This window comes from Taudactylus pleione, unplaced genomic scaffold (genome assembly GCF_031769625.1).
Source record: "Taudactylus pleione unplaced genomic scaffold, aTauple2 ptg000490l, whole genome shotgun sequence".
NCBI classification, from domain to species: domain Eukaryota; kingdom Metazoa; phylum Chordata; class Amphibia; order Anura; family Myobatrachidae; genus Taudactylus; species Taudactylus pleione.
Window position 1 is genome coordinate 4,306,757 of NW_028284892.1, and position 25,644 is coordinate 4,332,400.

At 52.0% G+C, this 25,644-nt stretch overlaps 1 protein-coding gene across 1 annotated transcript; it reads right to left on the minus strand.

Annotated features, from left to right (window-relative positions):
* Nucleotides 1-482: 482 nt before the first annotated feature.
* Nucleotides 483-12,023, minus strand: RAB25 (RAB25, member RAS oncogene family). Its single transcript, XM_088449682.1, has 5 exons — nt 11,805-12,023; nt 5,194-5,389; nt 3,837-4,033; nt 2,526-2,606; nt 483-1,393 (listed from the first exon to the last, which is right to left on the minus strand). The coding sequence occupies exons 1-5, from the start codon at nt 11,842-11,844 to the stop codon at nt 1,257-1,259; spliced, it is 651 nt and encodes a 216-aa protein (XP_088305808.1). The 5' UTR covers nt 11,845-12,023; the 3' UTR covers nt 483-1,256.
* Nucleotides 12,024-25,644: the final 13,621 nt, after the last annotated feature.

The following is a 25,644-nucleotide window of genomic DNA, read 5'->3' on the forward strand; positions in this document are numbered from 1 at the left end:
AAAGGATGCCTTTATAAGTACAGCCGCAATACCTGTTCTGTTACCACCTCGAATATAATTAAGAAAAACAACTGTCTTTGAATAAAGCATGTGGAAAGTTTTTGAATACTTTCATTTTTTTTTTTTTTTTTTTAAATAATGTCCTTTATCTAATTGGAACTGAAGCACAAGCATGGACAGATTTACAAATTCTGAACCTGACCCAGTGGTTATCCATCTCTTACAGCTCCTTGCCAGTATTGCTTGGACAACCAAATATTGTTCCGTTAGCAGGCAATATTTTTGTGTTAAATTAGATATTTTGATCCCAATAAAAAAAAAAAAAAAAATATATATATATATATATATATATATATATATACTGTATATATATCGGTGAGCTCTTGGTGAACAGGCCTATATATGGAAGTGGAAACCGTGACACATACATGCTGTAAATATAAAAAAGTATATATTATTTATATATATATATATATATATATATATATAAAAAATATATATATATATATATATATATAAATAAAAGTTGTATAAATTTGCAGATAACTTATGAATGAGGGATGGGACTGAACTCTTGTTCTTAAGTCAACCTCACTAACATGTGTATGCACTTTTAAAAACAGCGTTGCAACCCATTTTTGTTTACGGGTAAGGTTCAGTCTTCTAGACTACTGGTCAACCACAACAAATAGAACTAACCAAGGTCATCGCCTCAAATTTGCAAAGAAAAACAAATATTGTTAAATAAACTTAATTTCAAATGACATTTTCAAAAATTACACGTGTGTATCCTTTGTACACTGCCCCTATTTCAGCTTCTAACTTCCTTTTCACCTTTATGAATAAGCCCACCACCACCAAACTGTGGATCATTGGGAATAAGAGCGTCATAGAGGGGGCGACACAGGTAGAACCAAGCTCCATGGAAGGAGCAGATTTGACCTAGATGCTTTCAAGCTGCATCATGGTTTATTCTTAATAAAGTTTATGGTGTGCGGTGGAGTTGCCAGTCTTAGTTGGTACATGACTCATTTTCAAGCGTCCATTAATAAAGGATTTAAAATTGGTACACAACCACCTTGCGTATCATCATTGTGAGTGATTTGGCATCAGCACCCAAACAAGGGCTCCCTCCGATGCTTTTCTCTCTTCATCATCGTGAAAGACCACAATGAGCGTTCCAGGAAAGTTGGTGGTCCTCAGTCCCCTCTTGGGCTCCTTTAGGAGTAGATGGTTCCTTGGTGGCCTCCTCACATTTAGATGTTCTGACAGCAGGATCTTTTGGTTTCTGTAGTTTGGGCGTGTGATTGACCAGCAGAAGCTTCTCCAGAGATGACCACAGTGTTGTCCTTTGGGGCCACTCCTTTGTTCTTCAAAATCCTCTTGTGGATTTCTACAAAATAAGAAGGGGGTCGGGGGGTAAGCGGGTGGTCAACTTTAGTGATCCTTCAATCCATCAGAAGCCTACTCATCACAATAGTAACCTGGATTTAGATGGGGTGGTTCATCACACAAAAGGCATAACATGTAACTGCGTTAAACACCAACATGTCTGCCTAGCACATATTGTTATATTATCCATCTAACTATTAGCAAACTTAGTGGCTTGTGACAGGCGCCATCTCCTGCACCCTTTCTGTCAAGTTTAAAGAACATTCTGGAACACCTCCCCCAAATATTGTCATGCCAGCCATCAATGATGTCACACATCCCTTGCCCAAAGGCCATGCCACCAAATTGTTGCATTGTGACAGGATTATTACCCCTCAGTTAGAGTGACAGGAAGCTATGGGACAGGATAAAGGGATTAAAGGAAAGAGAAGGCAAACAAAGGCATCTGTACTGAATAGGGAGTTTTGCAAGCCGTCTTACTAGGCACTATCTCTGGCTATATTAGACAAACACAATGGTAACATTTAATAAAAAAACATGATGCAACATATGTTCTAAAAAATTTATGTATGTCGAGAAACACTGGGGGGGACACATGAGGCTGTGGAGAGGCATGAGGTGGCATGAGGCTGTGGAGAGACTTGGGGGACAAAGACACATAAGGGTGTAGAGAGATGTGGGGGACGACAACCAATGAGGCTGTGGAGAGACACGGGGGGGCACAAGGCTGTGGAGACACGGGGGACACACATGAGGCTGTGGAGAGACATGGGGTGGCATGAGGCTATGGAGAGATACGGGGAAATATGAGGCTATGGACAGAGGTGGCATGAGGCTGTGGATAGACACAGGAAATTATGGGGCTGTGGAGAGACAAAGGGGGAAGCCTGAGGCTGGAGTACACTGGGGGGGATGAGGCTGTAGATAACTTTGAGAGAAGGGGCTTTATGGCGACCATAATAGCTGGCATCCAAGTTAATGACTTTGTGAATGCACGGGCAAATGGGAATTTGGTGGTGTAGCAACATTTCTTTTTGAAGCTTATCATTTTTAGACAACTGTACTGGTGTTGGTGCTACTTGTCCTATCCCAGAAAGAACCCAAAGATTACACGTTTCTGAATTTCTTCTCACCTCTGAGAATCGTTTCGAACGCCAGTTCCACGTTGGTCGAGTCTAGTGCAGACGTTTCCATAAATAACAATCCATTATTGTCTGTTATAGGGAAAGTATAAGAAGTGGATACATGAGAAGGGTCTGGTTTTCAGTATACTGGTTATTACCACTCATATAGGCCGGGTCATGCCTAGCTTTAGTCATACATATTAAAACAGAGCCCAAGATCTTTAAAGTTAACAATCGGATCATTTTCATGGTAGAAACCACTGAAATTTAGGATTACTGCGAGTCCTAAAGAATATGCTGTTATCATGAAGTTTAGAGTCCTAAATCATTGTCAATGTCATGTACACCATAGATAATATAAATCCGTCTTCCACACTAGTCTCAATATCTATTATGAAAATCAGCATATGTCTGTATACGGGACGTAGTTATGAGACCGGCGGCTGCGATGCCGCTGGTTTCAATACCGACATCCAAATCCCGACAAGGAATTTAAGATAGGCGTCGAAATACTGACGCCTATCTTAATCCCGACACCGGAACGCCGAAGGACGCCAGCCCGAACGAGATAAGTCCGGGGTGCCCTTAGCATTAGCTGCAGGGGGGGGGAGCGGGATTAGGGTTAGGTTTTGGGGAGGAAGGGTTAGGGTTAGGCAGCCCTAGGTGGGAGGGTTAGGGTTAGGCACCACTGGGGGGTAAGGCACAAAGGGGGGGGAGGGTTAGGTTTAGGCACGAAGGGGGGGGTTAGGTTTAGGCACTAACGGGGAGGGTTAGGTTTAGGCTACAAGAAGGGAGGGTTAGGGGGGGGGGGAAGGAGGAGGGACGCCAGCCCGAAAGAGATAAGTCCGGGGTGCCCTTAGCGTTAGCTGCGGGGGGGGGGGGGAGGCTTAGGTTTAGGGAGCGTAGCGGGATTAGGGTTAGGTTTTGGGGGGGGAGGGTTAGGCAGCCCTAGGTGGGAGGGTTAGGCACCACGGGGGGGTTAGGGTTAGGCACCACTGGGGGGTTAGGGTTATGCACCACTGGGGGGTTAGGGTTAGGCACTAAGGGTGGGAGGGTTAGATTTAGGCATGAAGGGGGGGCTAGGTTTAGGCACTAACGGGGAGGGTTAGGGTGCGGGGTGGGGAGGGTTAGGGAGAGAAGGAGGAGGGTAAGTATACTTACTCTACCCCTGTCGGGATGTCAACCATCGGGATGCCGCTGTCGGTATTCTGACATTAGGCATTCCGACAGCCGACATTTCATACCCATTCCCTGTATACAGATCATTGCAGGTCAGCTGCTGTGGGTAACCCCCAAGCTTCAGCGCGCTCCCGTGGTTACCTGCATACATCTTGGCTTCCTCAATAGGCACCTCCCGAGCTTCCTCCGTCAGGTCGGACTTGTTTCCAATCAGCATGACGACGATACTGGCATCAGCGTGGTCGTACAGTTCCTTAAGCCACCGGTCCACGCAATCGTAGGACTGATGCTTGGTGATGTCGTACACCAAGAGAGCGCCAACAGCCCCCCTGTAGTAACTGAAAAAAGGACCCCAAGTTCTGAAACATCTCTGAGTACACGTCACCTTTACACACTGCAAGCAGCTATTGTGGGGATAAACCAATATTCATGACAACGCAGACCATTAGTTCTCGGATATAGCTGGCAGGGCATGCATGTACTTGTAGTTCCACAACAGCTAGCGGGCCACATAATGTAATCCTTTGTGGACACTATAAGGGCATAATATCCGTGTAATGTACTAGTATTAATTTCAATGCTGTTTAAAGGAATTCCTACCTTATTTTTTTATTTTGTCAAATGTGTCTAAGGTAAGTAAGGTTGAACTGAATATATAACATATTCTTGTAGGGCTTTGCTTAGGTTGTATGATGGTGCTAACAAGTCTGCTTGCCGAAATCAACATGCAGTACAGATCCATTGTTTGCTCCCTTTTACCCACAATCTCTTTAGCTCCTCAAAATCTCTCCTGTCAATTGAATGGAGGTGTGTCCTCTCACAACACAATACCTTGTGGGAGTGGCCTAATGCCTTTCCATTGATCAGTGCTTCTCAAATGTCAAAGACCTGGAATCCATGCCCTATTAGCAGAGGCGTATTAAGAGAGGAGGGGGTCGTTGTCATGTCTCCCTCCGGTGGCCGGTGGCAGTGTTGCAGTAGTAGACTCTGGGCGCTAGTCTGTGCCCAGTGTCTACTGCGCATTCCTCCGGGGGAATCTGACACTGCGCATGCACTCAGCGTCAGGTTCCAGTACACAGGGGTCAGATCGTAGTCCCCATTGATAATAACGAGGACTGCGATCTGCACTCTGCAGGAGATTTCTGTGGAGCGATTTTCTACCTTAACTCTCTGGGCTTTGTGCAAACAAATATTATTTTAATAGCGTGACCAAGTTCATCTCCCCAGTTGATAGGGCCAACCCTTTGATAAACCATTACTAGCACAGTAACCGCGGTAACAGAAATAGAAGCTGCGACATCTATTATGAGCTGTGCCATGTGACTGGACCAAAGTCGCTTCTAGCCAATCACATCCCACCTTCTCCCAAAGTGTCGAGAAGCAATCCGAGTTTACGCTAGTAGTAGGGTGGAGATAAGCTATAAAAGTGCCATGTCTGCGACGAGGACTGAGCTTGTTTTTTAATTAGAGTATAAATATTTCTAAAAATGGTACTTACGCAGATGTGATGGCTCGATAGCGCTCCAGTCCGGCCGTGTCCCAAATCTGCGCCTTCACCATATGACCATCCAGCATTAGCGTGCGGGTGGAGAACTCCACGCCTATCGTGGTACGACTGTCATGGTTGAACTCGTTCCTGGTAAATCGGGAGAGGAGGTTGGTTTTACCCACCCCGGATTCTCCAATCTCAACCACTGTGGGGAAAAAAAAAAAAAAAAACCCATCAACAACTCAGTTTGTCACATGGTAAAACCACAGAAATCATCATTAACAAAGAGTAAAAAAATAAATCAAACCCAACAGAGACATAGTTCCCTATGGGACCAGCAGGTGGCACCGTTGCTGTATTGAGCTTAATGAAAGTGCAGGCATACAGGACTCAAACTGCTGTTACCCTTAGCAACCAATCAGATGTTCTACTGTATATACTGCACGGCACCAATTATTTGCACGTTCCCATGCTTGGGGCGTTTAGTCAGTACAGCAATAATCATTTCATCTGCTTATTTTGCAACGACTGATGACAGTTATTTTTTTTATCACGTTGATAAAGAATTGCATTATGTTTAAAGAGAAAATAAGCAGTGATTGAGTCACTGATGCACTAGCCCTGGTTACTCATTAATAACTATGGGAAACACAGATTCTGTAGCAATCTATGGCTCCACCTGAGTCTGAATCTTGCAGATAATAAAGATTATGTCTCATTTCCTATAGAGGCTCCCTCACTGGCATAGTTTGGGCTGTGACATGTTTTAAGGCACACCACTCCCTTTTTCTTATACTCTCACTTGTCATATATCACGTAGCCTCCCAACCAGGCTATGGAACTTGTGCAACTACACTTGGCAGGGCATGCTGGGATATGTAGTTCCTCAGCAGCTGGAGAGCCTCAGGTTAGCTGCATCTGCTCCCAAACAGGCTTATGCAATGCATGGCTGTCCAGTGTTCAGGGCCATCTTAAGGCACACTTGGCATGTACCCATGGCCCCCACTATTCTAGGGGCCTTCGAGCAGGGGCGGACTGGGCCAGGGGTCATCTACATGGAGTGTGTGGCTGTTCAATCCATGCATAGGGCAGCCGGTTGAAAAGCGGTCAGAGAAAGATGCTCCCCGTTCGCTCTGATTATCAGTTACACACAATCAAAGCAGCCAGGCATCATACTCTACTGCACTGCGAACTGGAGAAGAGAAAAAGGAGGCATATTTGCTGACATTATATATCTCCTCCCTGGGAGAAGCTCGGGGAGGAGATTCTGTTAACTACTTTGGGTGGCGGGGCTGAAGTGTATACATAATTAGGCCCCGCCCCACCACAGGGAAACGCTGCAATTCGTGGTCTGCAGATAGGGGGCGGGGCAAAATTACGCGATTCACGTAATTTTAGACCCGCCCCCCACTCACGGACTCCAAAATTCCCAGTGAAATCTTGCCATTCTGCCCTCTTCCCTAGGAAGTGGGCCTTGATGCGGGAGATATGCCTACTCTTCTGGAGTTGCGGGCGGCTACCCGAAAAATCGGGAGCCTCCTGCGATTTTCGGGAGAGTGGGTATGTATGGAGGGAGGTGGAGTCCGTATTTCTCGCTTTACATCATGTTTTTTTTTTCTATGTTTAAATATTAATTTTGTTGAAAGTACCAATAAATCTAAAGGTTTAAATGTATTAACCATTTACATTTTTATTCCCGTAACTGGGTGGGTAGGGGCCCCAGTGCATTGCTATGTCCAGGACCTAGAATGTTGTTAAGACGGCAGTTGTCCTGGAACTAAATACTGTATGGCAAGTCATGCTGGGATGTGTAGTTCAACATCAGAGGAAATCCTCAGTGCTCACAACATTTAAAAATTCCCTTTTATTATTTACTATGTTTAACCCACAGCTTCCAAGAAAGGCGCAATCTGGGCCTGATTCAGACCCGGTCGCTGCCGCTGGCCGCTCGCAGGTAGCGTGGGCGTTTTTTTTTTGGTTCTTCGGCCTCTCGCAAAGCTGTGGGAGACCACCTACAGCTTGTGCGAGCGGCCAGGAGACCATTGCGATAATCGCGACCATCGGCCTTGCGACGAGAGCCTACGGCAGGGTCTAGGCTGCCGCAAGGCTGAGTGGACTCTAATAGAGCAGGAAGTCCACTACTGACGGAGGCGGCGCATGCGCAGTTCAGAAACATCAGGCCGCTTGCGAGCGCACAGCACTTGTGAGCGGCTCTGAATCAAGCCCCCTGTGTGATGGATGTTTGCCTTGAAGCTACCATGACAGACACATGGAAGGACAGGTTGGCCAAACATCGCTAATTTGCCAGTCCCGATTAAACCCACATTACAACTTACCACTGTGCTTTCTCATACATTACCACTAATCACTGTGTTTTCTTGTACCGAATGATGTGCAAATTAATTTAAAGTAAACGCTTTAGAATACAGTGAAGTATATTGCGCATTTCATTAGTGTCAGGGTGCCTATTGCATTCGGTCTTCGAAAAGGGTTACATGCGGATGAGCCAGAGATGAAGCGGGCAGCCGAAATAACTTTATCTACACTTATATCTGCAGGACAGATTTTATAGGTAAAGTTGAGTTGATTGGTAAATATATTTCGTCAGCAAACTCCTGATTAGGATCACAATTTCAGGGCTGGGAAGAAAGGTCATGTCCATGTGCTGCTTTGATGTCCTGCCTCCTATACTGAGACATTGATTACTAGTAGTTACACTTATAGGAGACCAGGTTTTGTTCTAAAGCTGTATCTGCTGTAGGCAGATACCCGGCCGCACAGTACAAACAGGCTCAGGTTAGATCTGCCAAATGAAGTCAAAGATCAAAAATCTATTTACCTGCAGGAACAGGAGGGTTGGGTTAGGTGTGACAATCTGCTATTTAGTGGTGTGTGAGCATACACTTTACTCACCGCTAGACAGGCGTCACGCCTTTTCTTAACAACCCGGATAACTTGATCCAATTTACTTAACATAGGCCTAATTCAGAGATGGACGCTAATCCGATCGCAGATGCATTTTCATACACAACGCAGCTGCGAAAATACTATGCTAATGTTTGCAAAGATCACTCGAGCATAAAGACGCCCACTGCTGCCTTCTTACCTGCGCGTGGCGACGCATACCTGCATAAATATCGGTAACATTGATGCACAACAAGCGCCCTTACGGTAGGTCTGACCAGCCGCAGACTCGGCAGCTCTCCTCGCACGCAAGAGAGGTCTCAAGCTGCCTAAGCAATCGCAGGGGCTAATTTATGCACGGCCATAAAATGGCGTTGGCAAGTACAGACACTCCTGCGTTTTTTCTGACCCCCCCCAGACGTTGACAACCTGCCACTCACTGTGTGATGTATTCCTTTGTGCGCCCGTAACCGCAATGCAATCGCAGAGCACGCACAGAGCGGCTTATACGCGTGCGCGATGGCAAATAATCGCTAGACCTGTGTACGTAGTCGCCATTGTGTTCTTTTTTGAATCAGGCCCATAGTTCTGTCTCTAACCCACAGTGGAGGATTCTGAGGCTTCTTAGGGCTGGGATCTGTTTAGGGCAGGTAATAGCGCATATTAGCTTGTGGCAAAGTGTGACATACTATGTAGGTGTGGAGGGAGTAATGTGAATGTTAGTTATGTTGTCTAGAGGCAGGGGAATGGGTATGTAATACCGACAGTCGAGATGCCTCCTGTCAAAATACTATCAGCGGCATCCTGATGGTCGGTATCCCGACAGGGGCTGGGTAAGTATACTAACCCCCCTAACCTAACCTTCTGCCCCTAACTTAACCTTCTCCCCCTAACCATCCCTTCTTGGGTTAACACTAACCCACCCCGTTAGTGCCTAAACCTGTCTCCCCCTTCGTGCCTAAACCTAACCCTCCCCCTTTAGTGTCTAACCCTAACACCCACCCCAGTGGTGCCTAACCCTAACCTCCTGCGGCTAACAGTCGGTATTTCACCAACTATTTTAAGTCTCATGTCGGACTCGCACCCGGGAGGAACAGTGCATCACCGGGCCCCATAGCAAAACTTAGGATGGGGCTGTAGCTAACCGTTACCCTCCCTCTACCCGAACTACCACCACCCCAGTGGTGCCTAACCCTAACCTCCCCCCTAAAACCTAACCCCTCCATGCTGCCTAAACCTAACCCCGCCCCATGTGGCTAACAGTCGGTATTTCACCACCTATTCTAAGACTCGTGTCGGGCTCGCACCCGGGAGGAATAGTGCATCACCGGGCCCCGTAGTAAAACTTAGGATAGGGCTGTAGCTAACCGTTACCCTCCCTCTACCCGATTGCTCCATTCTGCCTGTTCAAGTTGCGGCTATCTTGCTCCGTAATCCCATATGTGGGTGCAGCAGATGTTTTGTGCAACAAGATCAAAGTGATGCATTTTGTGTCATTACAGGTCACCAATGCATGATGGTGCACAAAATGCCATCACGCAGCAGTGACGTGTACCACGCCGCCATGCCCATCGCTGCATGATGACGACACAATTCACAATTGTTGCACATCAGTGGGTGGAGCCTGTTTGATTTCCACCCCCCAGGACTAGTCACCATCTCCAGCCTCTTGCATTGGTTCTCTGCATAGCTGTCACGGTATCCTCATCACACACAGAAATCATCTCGGGCCACGTTGTTACGGCGTCCTTCCCTTTCCCCTCATCACAAAAACCTGGTATTCTGCGTTTTTTTCAGAACTTGTGGTACTACAAATCCCAGCATGCTCATAGCGCCACAGCAGTGATAGAGATGGCATGAAAGGCAGAGGAGTGGCAAGGTGTTTGGACAGTGACACATCAGAAATGGCAAACTGGGTGTCTACCTGTGCGCACACATGACATCATCACTCTGATGCAGAACAGAGGGGTCTAGTTACTAAGCAGTGTTAGGAGACAGAGTGAAAGGAGATAAGGTGCCAGCCAATCAGCTCCTAACTGTCATTTTTCAAACACAGCCTGTGAGATGACAGTTAGGAGCTGATTGGCTGGTACCTTATCTCATTTCACTTTGTCTCCTAACACTGTTTAGTAAATAGACCCCTCAGGAATCAGACAAACCATCAACTGCTACTTTCTGGCTGGAGATGAAGCAAGTGTATTCAGTAATGGAGTTACGTGCCCTAGGCGTCTGCATTTTCTGCCATCTCCTAGTCCTTACACACAAGGCTGACTCTGGGCCATGACATAGAATTGAAAATTATTTTTTATTTAATGCAGATATTTGTAAAAGTCACCGTGAATGTTGGGGGCCTCTGGCATCTGTTTTCCCCTGGGCCCTTAAGCTGGCTACAGACTAGACAATATATCACCCAGTCCCACAGATCCGGCAGACATATCATCCTCATCAGCCAGTGCATTTCCCACTATGCGCGACCATGCGCACTCCTGTGAGTTGTCCATCGGGTTTGTTCCATCGACATGCACGTAGGGCCGATGGAACGACCCAGATGTCGACACAATAGTGGGCAGTCGGTAACCGCATTGTGCAGAGCTGGGTACACACATCGGCAAGCGCGTATCCAGCTTAAGGGTGGGTAAACACTACAACGATAACTGCACGATTTCTAATTGCCAGGCAAATTGGAACGACAAATCGCGCAGGGTGTATGCACAATTGCCCGCTCTTGCGGGTCGTACACGATAACGTTTGGTTGGCGGTGTTGCACGGCCAATCGAAAGATATCTTGAACGAGGCGGTGCTGTTTAATGAACGATGGTACGAGATATCCTTCCGTCGTTCATTAAATTGAAAAATGGGCCTGATTCAGACCCGGGCAGTATTTGCAGTGCGTTCGCTATTGCCGATGGTTGCTAATCTGCGCATGCATCGCAGTGCACGTGCGCGAACTACACTGTGCGATCACAGATCCCTCGCTCGCCCAGCAAAACCAGCCCAGCAGAGTGAGTGACAGGAGAGGCCGTTTGTGGGTGGGGACAGGGGCAGTCCAGTAAAAACGGGTGGTTGGAAATGCGAACGCAGGCGTGCCCGAGTGTTTCAACGCCGTTTTAGAGGCGTGCATAATTAACAGGCAGCGTCATAGTACACCTCACCAGCCATTTTTTTCCTCTGTTTTCCTCGCAATGCTTGCGGTTAAAAAATGCTTCCACAAGCACTGCGTTCACATCCGATAGTGGTCGATGTACCAATGTTTTCATAAACTTCCAGGAGATGACGCGGGGCAGTGGGCGTCTCTGCAGACGCTAAGGGGAGTCTGCATACACAAAGTGAACGCTCGTACAGGTACGATGGGCGCGCTTATGTGTAGGCGAGCGATCGCTCCCCGCCGCGTCACTTTCAAATATTTGCATACTCATCATGCGAGCGTACCCTCATAGCGACCGGGTCTGAATCAGGCCCAGTGTGTACGGGCAATCACGGATGGTCTTACATGTCTACATGCAGACTATTGTACGTTTGCCTGAGTGTAGACTAGTATCCCAGCAATGAGTAAAACAGTGTCAAGAGGCTTGTACTACACTGGGAGAAGATTATTTTCTCAATGATCTAAAATCGGAGACTTTGGACCTGCAGCCATGAATCTTTGCCGGTAGCCCTCAGCAGCAGTGGGAGGGTTAACAGCAGGTGTGTTACGTGCAATGACGAGGAGGCCTTACCTTTGAACACCAAGTTGTAATTGTCTTCTTCCGATTTCATGGCTGTTCCTGCACATCGACCCCTTGTACCTGTTTTGTCCCTCTGCCGTGTCTAGCAGTTACTTGGTTTATCCCAAGTTCTCCTGGGCCCTGTGATCAGCCGTCTGTGGTTCGTCACCAGCACTCTCTGTCCTAGACCGTGCAGCAGGTGTCGGAGGGGATTCCTCGCATACCTGGGGCACCGAGTGAAAGGCAGGTGAAGGGAGGCGCTGGGACGTGAGTCAGTGGGCGTGCTGGTGGCTGAGTTTAATTAGGTGTCACCTTTCAGGCTGAACAGGTAATGCTGAATCCTCTGGGCTTGTAATTACCTGAGTGAAGCTACCACCCCTAAATTAACCACATCCCTGCTGGAGCACAGAGCAACAATACTGAGTACAGGAAAACACGACTTATCGGCTGTCAATATCCAATGTATAATCTCAGGGTAAAAAGGTGTGTAACCATGTGAATACAATTTATATAGGAGACTGATACCCCTTTCACATCGCAACGCCGAGTCGCACGCAGGATTTTGTACACGAGTCCATCTCGGGTGTGACCCAGCCAAGACCCCTTTCAGATTGGCAGTCTTATTGCCGAGTCGATGACGTCGCCGCCATCACGTGCTAAGCTGGTGCTTGGAGAGGAGTCCACCTCCAAGCGCTGGCTCTGCCTATGCTGCATCGCAAGCCGGGTTGAACCCGTGTTCAACCCTGATCGTTACCAGGCTTATTTCAACCTGGCCCTTTCACAATGTACAGTACCCTAGGTTGCTGCACGCTCACGGGGTTATTGCTGGCAGTGTGAAAGGGGTATTATTCAGAGTAAATAAAAAAGAGCAAATAATGAGCAATTTGAACACTGGTAAAACCTTGTTGCATTGCAGGAGGGGCTTTCGGGATTTTGACAGCAGGCATCCCGACTGCCGGTATTTCATACCCAAGCCGCTGGGAAGAGCGTGTCCTTGCTTACTTGCGACTAATTGCTAGCAAACATCTTTGCAGCATGGGGAAAGGCTATTCAATTAAATAGCCTTTTTCACGGCACCGAAAAATCGGGATTCACTCGATTTTAGTGGGGTGTTTTTCTGCTGACATTATCTTGCAGCTCCATGAGCCGCGAGGTTCAATCTGACTGTGGGGACTCGGGGTAATCCCTACTTATTGAATAGCTCCGGCGCGGCAATTAGCTACAGGTAAACCCCGCAGCTAACTGAATAGCCGCCATTATTGTTTAACATTGTCTATTATTCCTGCATTATGTCTTCTCACATGTAGCAGTATGGCATCTGCTATCTAGTCTATTTTACCTGGTACATTTATGTGCAATATACTGACTGCTTTGTATGTCTATCCATACTGCCACATCATGGGCTCCCTACTCTACCATCCCTCCCCTGTCTGCCACATCATGGGCTCCCTACTCTATCATCCCTCCTCTGACTGCCACATCATGGGCTCCCTACTCTATCATCCCTCCTCTGACTGCCACATCATGGGCTCCCTACTCTACCATCCCTCCCCTGACTGCCACATCATGGGCTCCCTACTCTACCATCCCTCCCCTGACAGCCACATCATGGGCTCCCTACTCTACCATCCCTCCTCTGTCTGCCACATCATGGGCTCCCTACTCTATCATCCCTCCTCTGACTGCCACATCATGGGCTCCCTACTCTACCATCCCTCTCCTGACTGCCAGATCATGGGCTCCCTACTCTACCATCCCTCCCCTGTCCCCTGATGCCACATCATGGGCTCCCTACTCTACCATCCCTCCCCTGTCCCCTGATGCCACATCATGGGCTCCCTACTCTACCATCCCTCCCCTGTCCCCTGATGCCACATCATGGGCTCCCTACTCTACCATCCCTCCCCTGATGCCACATCATGGGCTCCCTACTCTATCATCCCTCCCCTGACTGCCACATCATGGGCTCCCTACTCTACCATCCCTCCCCTGACTGCCACATCATGGGCTCCCTACTCTACCATCCCTCCACTGACTGCCACATCATTGACTCCCTACTCTACCATCCCTCCCCTGTCCCCTGTCTGCCACATCATGGGCTCCCTACTCTACCATCCCTCCCCTGTCTGCCACATCATGGGCTCCATACTCTACCATCCCTCCCCTGTCTGCCGCATCATGGGCTCCATACGCTACCATCCCTCCCCTGTCTGCCACATCATGGGCTCCCTACTCTACCATCCCTCTCCTGACTGCCACATCATGGGCTCCCAACTCTACCATCCCCCCCCCTGTCCCCTGATGCCACATCATGGGCTCCCTACTCTACCATCCCTCCCCTGTCCCCGGATGCCACATCATGGGCTCCCTACTCTACCATCCCTCCCCTGACTGCCACATCATGGGCTCCCTACTCTATCATCCCTCCCCTGACTGCCACATCATGGGCTCCCTACTCTACCATCCCTCCCCTGATTGCCACATCATGGGCTCCCTACTCTACCATCCCTCCGCTGACTGCCACATCATTGACTCCCTACTCTATCATCCCTCCCCTGACTGCCACATCATGGGCTCCCTACTCTATCATCCCTCCTCTGACTGCCACATCATGGGCTCCCTACTCTATCATCCCTCCCATGACTGCCACATCATGGGCTCCCTACTCTACCATCCCTCCCCTGTCTGTCACATCATGGACTCCCTACTCTACCATCCCTCCCCTGTCTGCCACATCATGGGCTCCCTACCCTATCATCCCTCCTCTGACTGCCACATCAAGGGCTCCCTACTCTATCATCTCTACCCTGACTGCCACATCATGGGCTCCCTACACTATCATCCCTCCCCTGACTGCCACATCATGGACTCCCTACTCTATCATCCCTCCCCTGACTGCCACATCATGGGTTCCCTACTCTATCATCTATCCCCTGACTGCCACATCATGGGCTTCCTACTCTACCATCCCTCCCCTGTCTGTCACATCATGGGCTCCCTACTCTACCATCCCTCCCCTGACTGCCACATCATGGGCTCCCTACTCTATCATCCCTCCCCTGTCTGCAACATCATGGGCTCCCTACTCTACCATCCCTCCCCTGTCTGCCGCATCATGTGCTCCCTACTCTACCATCCCTCCCCTGACTGCCACATCATGGGCTCCCTACTCTACCATCCCTGCTCTGTCTGCCGCATCATGGGCTCCCTACTCTACCATCCCTCCCCTGTCCCCTGATGCCACATCATGGGCTCCGTACTCTACCATCGCTCCCCTGATGCCAAATCATGGGCTCCCTACTCTACCATCCCTCCCCTGACTGCCACATCATGGGCTCCCTACTCTATCATCCCTCCCCTGACTGCCACATCATGGGCTCCCTACTCTACCATCCCTCCCCTGACTGCCACATCATGGGCTCCCTACTCTACCATCTCTCCATACTGCCACATCATGGGCTCCCTACTCTACCATCCCTCACTTGTCCCCTGATGCCACATCATGGGCTCCCTATACTACCATCCCTCCCCTGTCGCCAGAAGACACATCATGGGCTCCCTACTATACCATCCCTCTCCTGACTGCCACATCATGGGCTCCCTACTCTATCATCCCTCCCCTGACTGCCACATAATGGGCTCCCTACTCTACCATCTCTCCCCTGACTGTCACATCATTAACTCCCTACTCTATCATCCCTCCCCTGACTGCCACATCATGGGCTCCCTACTCTATCATCCCTCCTCTGACTGCCACATCATGGGCTCCCTACTCTATCATCCCTCCCATGACTGCCACATCATGGGCTCCCTACTCTACCATCCCTCCCCTGTCTGTCACATCATGGACTCCCTACTCTACCATCCCTCCCCTGTCTGCCACATCATGGGCTCCCTACCCTATCATCCCTCCTCTGACTGCCACATCAAGGGCTCCCTACTCTATCATCTCTACCCTGACTGCCACATCATGGGCTCCCTACACTATCATCCCTCCCCTGACTGCCACATCATGGACTCCCTACTCTATCATCCCTCCCCTGACTGTCACATCATGGGTTCCCTACTCTATCATCTATCCCCTGACTACCACATCATGGGCTTCCTACTCTGCCATCCCTCCCCTGTCTGTCACATCATGGGCTCCCTACTCTACCATCCCTCCCCTGACTGCCACATCATGGGCTCCCTACTCTATCATCCCTCCCCTGTCTGCAACATCATGGGCTCCCTACTCTACCATCCCTCCCCTGTCTGCCGCATCATGTGCTCCCTACTCTACCATCCCTCCCCTGACTGCCACATCATGGGCTCCCTACTCTACCATCCCTGCTCTGTCTGCCGCATCATGGGCTCCCTACTCTACCATCCCTCCCCTGTCCCCTGATGCCACATCATGGGCTCCGTACTCTACCATCGCTCCCCTGATGCCAAATCATGGGCTCCCTACTCTACCATCCCTCCCCTGACTGCCACATCATGGGCTCCCTACTCTATCATCCCTCCCCTGACTGCCACATCATGGGCTCCCTACTCTACCATCCCTCCCCTGACTGCCACATCATGGGCTCCCTACTCTACCATCTCTCCATACTGCCACATCATGGGCTCCCTACTCTACCATCCCTCACTTGTCCCCTGATGCCACATCATGGGCTCCCTATACTACCATCCCTCCCCTGTCGCCTGAAGACACATCATGGGCTCCCTACTATACCATCCCTCTCCTGACTGCCACATCATGGGCTCCCTACTCTATCATCCCTCCCCTGACTGCCACATAATGGGCTCCCTACTCTACCATCTCTCCCCTGACTGTCACATCATTAACTCCCTACTCTATCATCCCTCCCCTGACTGCCACATCATGGGCTCCCTACTCTACCATCCCTCCCCTGACAGCCACATCATGGGCTCCCTACTCTACCATCCCTCCCCTGACTGCCACATCATGGGCTCCCTACACTACCATCCCTCCCCTATCTGCATCATCATTGACTCCCAACTCTACCATCCCTCCCCTGACTGAGACATCATGGGCTCCCTACTCTACCATCCCCCACTGTTCCCTGACTGCCACATCATGGGCTCCCTACTCTATCATCCCTCCCCTGACTGCCACATCATGGGCTCCATACTCTACCATCCCTCCCCTGTCTGCCGCATCATGGGCTCCCTACTCTACAATCTCTCCCCTGACTGCCACATCATGGGCTCCCTACTCTACCATCCCTCCCCTGACTGCCACATTATGGGCTCCCTACTCTACGATCCCTCCCCTGTCCCCTGACTGCCACATCATGGGCTCCCTACTCTACCATCCCCCCTGTTCCCTGACTGCCACATCATGGGCTCCCTACTCTATCATCCCTCCCCTGACTGCCACATCATGGGCTCCCTACTCTACCATCCCTCCCCTGTCTGCCGCATCATGGGCTCCCTACTCTACCATCTCTCCCCTGACTGCCACATCATGGGCTCCCTACTCTACCATCCCTCCCCTGTCTGCCACATCATGGGCTCCCTACTCTACCATCCCTCCCCTGTCTGCCGCATCATGGGCTCCCTACGCTACCATCCCTCCCCTGACTGCCACATCATGGGCTCCCTACTCTACCATCCCTCCCCTGATGCCACATCATGGGCTCCGTACTCTACCATCTCTCCCCTGTCCCCTGATGCCACATCATGGGCTCCCTACTCTACCATCCCTCCCCTGACTGCCACATCATGGGCTCCCTACTCTACCATCCCTCCCCTGTCTGCCACATCATGGGCTCCCTACTCTACCATCCCTCCCCTGTCTGCCGCATCATGGGCTCCCTACGCTACCATCCCTCCCCTGTCTGCCACATCATGGGCTCCCTACTCTACCATCCCTCCCCTGTCCCCTGATGCCACATCATGGGCTCCCTACTCTACCATCTCTCCCCTGTCCCCTGATGCCACATCATGGGCTCCCTACTCTATCATCTCTCCCCTGACTGCCACATCATGGGCTCCCTACTCTACCATCCCTCCCCTGTCTGCCACATCATGGGATCCCTACTCTATCATCCCTCCTCTGACTGCCGTATCAGGGACCCCCTACTCTACCATCCCTCCCCTGACTGCCACATCATGGGCTCCCTACTCTACCATCCCTCCCCTGACTGCCACATCATGGGCTCCCTACTCTATCATCCCTCCCCTGACTGCCACATCATGGGCTCCCTACTCTACCATCCCTCCCCTGATTGCCACATCATGGGCTCCATACTCTACCATCCCTCCGCTGACTGCCACATCATTGACTCCCTACTCTATCATCCCTCCCCTGACTGCCACATCATGGGCTCCCTACTCTATCATCCCTCCTCTGACTGCCACATCATGGGCTCCCTACTCTATCATCCCTCCCATGACTGCCACATCATGGGCTCCCTACTCTACCATCCCTCCCCTGTCTGTCACATCATGGACTCCCTACTCTACCATCCCTCCCCTGTCTGCCACATCATGGGCTCCCTACCCTATCATCCCTCCTCTGACTGCCACATCAAGGGCTCCCTACTCTATCATCTCTACCCTGACTGCCACATCATGGGCTCCCTACACTATCATCCCTCCCCTGACTGCCACATCATGGACTCCCTACTCTATCATCCCTCCCCTGACTGCCACATCATGGGTTCCCTACTCTATCATCTATCCCCTGACTGCCACATCATGGGCTTCCTACTCTACCATCCCTCCCCTGACTGCCACATCATGGGCTCCCTACACTATCATCCCTCCCCTGACTGCCACATCATGGACTCCCTACTCTATCATCCCTCCCCTGACTGCCACATCATGGGTTCCCTACTCTATCATCTATCCCCTGACTGCCACATCATGGGCTTCCTACTCTACCATCCCTCCCCTGTCTGTCACATCATGGGCTCCCTACTCTACCATCCCTCCCCTGACTGCCACATCATGGGCTCCCTACTCTATCATCCCTCCCCTGTCTGCAACATCATGGGCTCCCTACTCTACCATCCCTCCCCTGTCTGCCGCATCATGTGCTCCCTACTCTACCATCCCTCCCCTGACTGCCACATCATGGGCTCCCTACTCTACCATCCCTGCTCTGTCTGCCGCATCATGGGCTCCCTACTCTACCATCCCTCCCCTGTCCCCTGATGCCACATCATGGGCTTCGTACTCTACCATCGCTCCCCTGATGCCAAATCATGGGCTCCCTACTCTACCATCCCTCCCCTGACTGCCACATCATGGGCTCCCTACTCTATCATCCCTCCCCTGACTGCCACATCATGGGCTCCCTACTCTACCATCCCTCCCCTGACTGCCACATCTTGGGCTCCCTACTCTACCATCTCTCCATACTGCCACATCATGGGCTCCCTACTCTACCATCCCTCACTTGTCCCCTGATGCCACATCATGGGCTCCCTATACTACCATCCCTCCCCTGTCGCCTGAAGACACATCATGGGCTCCCTACTATACCATCCCTCCCCTGACTGCCACATCATGGGCTCCCTACTCTACCATCCCTCCCCTGTCTGCCACATCATGGGCTCCCTACTCTACCATCCCTCCCCTGTCTGCCGCATCATGGGCTCCCTACGCTACCATCCCTCCCCTGTCTGCCACATCATGGGCTCCCTACTCTACCATCCCTCCCCTGTCCCCTGATGCCACATCATGGGCTCCCTACTCTACCATCTCTCCCCTGTCCCCTGATGCCACATCGTGGGCTCCCTACTCTATCATCTCTCCCCTGACTGCCACATCATGGGCTCCCTACTCTACCATCCCTCCCCTGTCTGCCACATCATGGGATCCCTACTCTATCATCCCTACTCTGACTGCCGAATCAGGGACCCCCTACTCTACCATCCCTCCCCTGACTGCCACATCATGGGCTCCCTACTCTACCATCCCTCCCCTGACTACCACATCATGGGCTCCCTACTCTATCATCCCTCCCCTGACTGCCACATCATGGGCTCCCTACTCTACCATCCCTCCCCTGATTGCCACATCATGGGCTCCATACTCTACCATCCCTCCACTGACTGCCACATCATTGACTTCCTACTCTATCATCCCTCCCCTGACTGCCACATCATGGGCTCCCTACTCTATCATCCCTCCTCTGACTGCCACATCATGGGCTCCCTACTCTATCATCCCTCCCATGACTGCCACATCATGGGCTCCCTACTCTACCATCCCTCCCCTGTCTGTCACATCATGGACTCCCTACTCTACCATCCCTCCCCTGTCTGCCACATCATGGGCTCCCTACCCTATCATCCCTCCTCTGACTGCCACATCAAGGGCTCCCTACTCTATCATCTCTACCCTGACTGCCACATCATGGGCTCCCTACACTATCATCCCTCCCCTGACTGCCACATCATGGACTCCCTACTCTATCATCCCTCCCCTGACTGCCACATCATGGGTTCCCTACTCTATCATCTATCCCCTGACTGCCACATCATGGGCTTCCTACTCTACCATCCCTCCCCTGTCTGTCACATCATGGGCTCCCTACTCTACCATCCCTCCCCTGACTGCCACATCATGGTCTCCCTACTCTATCATCCCTCCCCTGTCTGCAACATCATGGGCTCCCTACTCTACCATCCCTCCCCTGTCTGCCGCATCATGTGCTCCCTACTCTACCATCCCTCCCCTGACTGCCACATCATGGGCTCCCTACTCTACCATCCCTGCTCTGTCTGCCGCATCATGGGCTCCCTACTCTACCATCCCTCCCCTGTCCCCTGATGCCACATCATGGGCTTCGTACTCTACCATCGCTCCCCTGATGCCAAATCATGGGCTCCCTACTCTACCATCCCTCCCCTGACTGCCACATCATGGGCTCCCTACTCTATCATCCCTCCCCTGACTGCCACATCATGGGCTCCCTACTCTACCATCCCTCCCCTGACTGCCACATCTTGGGCTCCCTACTCTACCATCCCTCCCCTGTCTGCCACATCATGGGCTCCCTACCCTATCATCCCTCCTCTGACTGCCACATCAAGGGCTCCCTACTCTATCATCTCTACCCTGACTGCCACATCATGGGCTCCCTACACTATCATCCCTCCCCTGACTGCCACATCATGGACTCCCTACTCTATCATCCCTCCCCTGACTGCCACATCATGGGTTCCCTACTCTATCATCTATCCCCTGACTGCCACATCATGGGCTTCCTACTCTACCATCCCTCCCCTGTCTGTCACATCATGGGCTCCCTACTCTACCATCCCTCCCCTGACTGCCACATCATGGTCTCCCTACTCTATCATCCCTCCCCTGTCTGCAACATCATGGGCTCCCTACTCTACCATCCCTCCCCTGTCTGCCGCATCATGTGCTCCCTACTCTACCATCCCTCCCCTGACTGCCACATCATGGGCTCCCTACTCTACCATCCCTGCTCTGTCTGCCGCATCATGGGCTCCCTACTCTACCATCCCTCCCCTGTCCCCTGATGCCACATCATGGGCTTCGTACTCTACCATCGCTCCCCTGATGCCAAATCATGGGCTCCCTACTCTACCATCCCTCCCCTGACTGCCACATCATGGGCTCCCTACTCTATCATCCCTCCCCTGACTGCCACATCATGGGCTCCCTACTCTACCATCCCTCCCCTGACTGCCACATCTTGGGCTCCCTACTCTACCATCTCTCCATACTGCCACATCATGGGCTCCCTACTCTACCATCCCTCACTTGTCCCCTGATGCCACATCATGGGCTCCCTATACTACCATCCCTCCCCTGTCGCCTGAAGACACATCATGGGCTCCCTACTATACCATCCCTCTCCTGACTGCCACATCATGGGCTCCCTACTCTATCATCCCTCCCCTGACTGCCACATAATGGGCTCCCTACTCTACCATCTCTCCCCTGACTGTCACATCATTAACTCCCTACTCTATCATCCCTCCCCTGACTGCCACATCATGGGCTCCCTACTCTACCATCCCTCCCCTGAATGCCACATCATGGGCTCCCTACACTACCATCCCTCCCCTGTCTGCCTCATCATTGACTCCCAACTCTACCATCCCTCCCCTGACTGACACATCATGGGCTCCCTACTCTACCATCCCCCCCTGTTCCCTGACTGCCACATCATGGGCTCCCTACTCTATCATCCCTCCCCTGACTGCCACATCATGGGCTCCATAGTCTACCATCCCTCCCCTGTCTGCCGCATCATGGGCTCCCTACTCTACAATCTCTCCCCTGACTGCCACATCATGGGCTCCCTACTCTACCATCCCTCCCCTGACTGCCACATTATGGGCTCCCTACTCTACGATCCCCCCTCTGTCCCCTGACTGCCACATCCTGGGCTCCCTTCTCTACCATCCCCCCCTGTTCCCTGACTGCCACATCATGGGCTCCCTACTCTATCATCCCTCCCCTGACTGCCACACCATGGGCTCCCTACTCTACCATCCCTCCCCTGTCTGCCGCATCATGGGCTCCCTACTCTACCATCTCTCCCCTGACTGCCACATCATGGGCTCCCTACTCTACCATCCCTCCCCTGTCTGCCACATCATGGGCTCCCTACTCTACCATCCCTCCCCTGTCTGCCACATCATGGGCTCCCTACTCTACCATCCCTCCCCTGTCTGCCGCATCATGGGCTCCCTACGCTACCATCCCTCCCCTGACTGCCACATCATGGGCTCCCTACTCTACCATCCCTCCCCTGATGCCACATCATGGGCTCCGTACTCTACCATCTCTCCCCTGTCCCCTGATGCCACATCATGGGCTCCCTACTCTACCATCCCTCCCCTGACTGCCACATCATGGGCTCCCTACTCTACCATCCCTCCCCTGTCTGCCACATCATGGGCTCCCTACTCTACCATCCCTCCCCTGTCTGCCGCATCATGGGCTCCCTACGCTACCATCCCTCCCCTGTCTGCCACATCATGGGCTCCCTACTCTACCATCCCTCCCCTGTCCCCTGATGCCACATCATGGGCTCCCTACTCTACCATCTCTCCCCTGTCCCCTGATGCCACATCATGGGCTCCCTACTCTATCATCTCTCCCCTGACTGCCACATCATGGGCTCCCTACTCTACCATCCCTCCCCTGTCTGCCACATCATGGGCTCCTTACTCTATCATCCCTCCTCTGACTGCCGTATCAGGGACCCCCTACTCTACCATCCCTCCCCTGACTGCCACATCATGGGCTCCCTACTCTACCATCCCTCTCCTGACTGCCACATCATGGGCTCCCTACTCTACCATCCCTCCCCTGTCCCCTGATGCCACATCATGGGCTCCCTACTCTACCATCCCTCCCCTGTTGCCTGATGCCACATCATGGGCTCCATACTCTACCATCCCTCCCCTGACTGCCACATCATGGGCTCCCTACTCTATCATCCCTCCCCTGACTGCCACATCATGGGCTCCCTACTCTACCATCCCTCCCCTGACTGCCACATCATTGACTCCCTACTCTATCATCCCTCCCCTGACTGCCACATCATGGGCTCCCTACTCTACCATCCCTCCCCTGTCTGCCACATCATGGGCTCCCTACTCTACCATCCCTCCCCTGACTGCCACATCATGGGCTCCCTACTCTACCATCCCTCCTCTGACTGCCACATCATGGGCTCCCTACTCTATCATCCCTCCCCTGACTGCTGCATCATGGGCTCCTTACTCTACCATCCCTCCCCTGTTCCCTGACTGCCACATCATGGGCTCCCTACTCTACTATCCCTCCCCTGTCTGCCACATCATGGGCTTCCTACTCTACCATCCCTCCCCTGTCTGACACATCATGGGCTCCCTACTCTACCATCCCTCCCCTGTCTGCCACATCATGGGCTCCCTACTCTACCATCCCTCCCCTGACTGCCACATCATGGGATCCCTTATCTACCATCCCTCCCCTGTCTGCCACATCATGGGCTTCCTACTCTACCATCACCTCCATTGACTGCCGCATCATGGGCCCCCTACTCTTCCATCCCTCCCTTGACTGCCACATCATGGGCTCCCTACTCTACCATCCCTCCCCTGTCCCCTGATGCCACATCATGGGCTCCCTACTCTACCATCCCTCCCCATCCCTCCTCTGACTGCCGTATCAGGGACCCCCTACTCTACCATCCCTCCCCTGACTGCCACATCATATGCTCACTACTCTACCATCCCTCCCCTGTCCCCTGTCTGCCACATCATGGGCTCCCTACTCTACCATCCCTCCCCTGACTGCCACATAATGGGCTCCCTACTCTATCATCCCTCCCCTGACTGCCACATCGAGGGCTCCCTACTCTACCAACCCTCTCCTGTCTGCCACATCATGGGCTCCCTACTCTACCATTGCTCCCCTGTCTGCCACATCATGGGCTCCCTACTCTTCCATCCCTCCCCTGACTGCCGCATCATGGGCTCCCTACTCTACCATCCCTCCCCTGTCTATCTCATCATGGGCTCCCTACTCTACCATCCCTCCCCTGTTCCCTGACTGCCACATCATGGACTCCCTACTCTACCATCTCTCCCCTGTCTGCCACATCTTGGGCTCCCTACTCTACCATCCCTCCCCTGTCTGCCACTTCATGGGCTCCCTACTCTACCATCCCTCCCCTGACTGCCACATCATGGACTCCCTACTCTACCATCCCTCCCCTGTCCCCTGATGCCACATCATGGGCTCTGTACTCTACCATCCCTCCCCTGATGCCACATCATGGGCTCCCTACTCTACCATCCCTCCCCTGACTGCCACATTATGGGCTTCCTACTCTATCATCCCTCCACTGACTGCCACATCATGGGCTCCCTACTCTTCCTTCCCTCCCCTGACTGCCACATCATGGGCTCCCTACTCTACCATCTCTCCATACCTCCACATCATGGGCTCCCTACTCTATCATCCCTCCTCTGACTGCCGTATCAGGGACCCCCTACTCTACCATCCCTCCCCTGACTGCCACATTATTGTCTCACTACTCTACTATCCCTCTCCTGACTGCCACATCATGGGCTCCCTACTCTACCATCCCTCCCCTGTCCCCTGATGCCACATCATGGGCTCCCTACTCTACCATCCCTCCCCTGTCGCCTGATGCCACATCATGGGATCCCTACTCTACTATCCCTCCCCTGACTGCCACATCATGGGCTCCCTACTCTACCTTCCCTCCCGTGACTGCCACATCATTGACTCCCTACTCTATCATCCCTCCCCTGACTGCCACATAATGGGCTCCCTACTCTACCATCCCTCCCCTAACTGCAACATTATGGGCTCCCTAGTCTACCATGCCTCCCCTGTCTGCCACATCATTGACTCCCTACTCTACCATCCCTCCCCTGACTGCCACATCATAGGCTCCCTACTCTACCATCCCTTCCCTGTCGCCTGACTGCGACATCATGGGCTCCCTACTCTACCATCCCCCCACTGTTCCCTGACTACCACATCATCGGCTCCCTACTCTATCATCCCTCCCCTGACTGCCACATCATGGGCTCCTTACTCTATCATCCCTCCCCTGACTGCTGCATCATGGGCTCCCTAATCTACCATCCCTCCCCTGACTGCCACATCATGGGCTCCCTACTCTACCATCCCTCCCCTGTCCCCTGACTGCCACATCATGGGCTCCCTACTCTACCATCCCTCCCCTGTCTGCCACATCATGGGCTCCCTACTCTACCATCCATCCCCTGACTGCCACATCATGGGCTCCCTTCTCTATCATCCCTCCCCTGACTGCCGCATCATGCGCTCCCTACTCTACCATCCCTCCCATGACTGCCACATCATG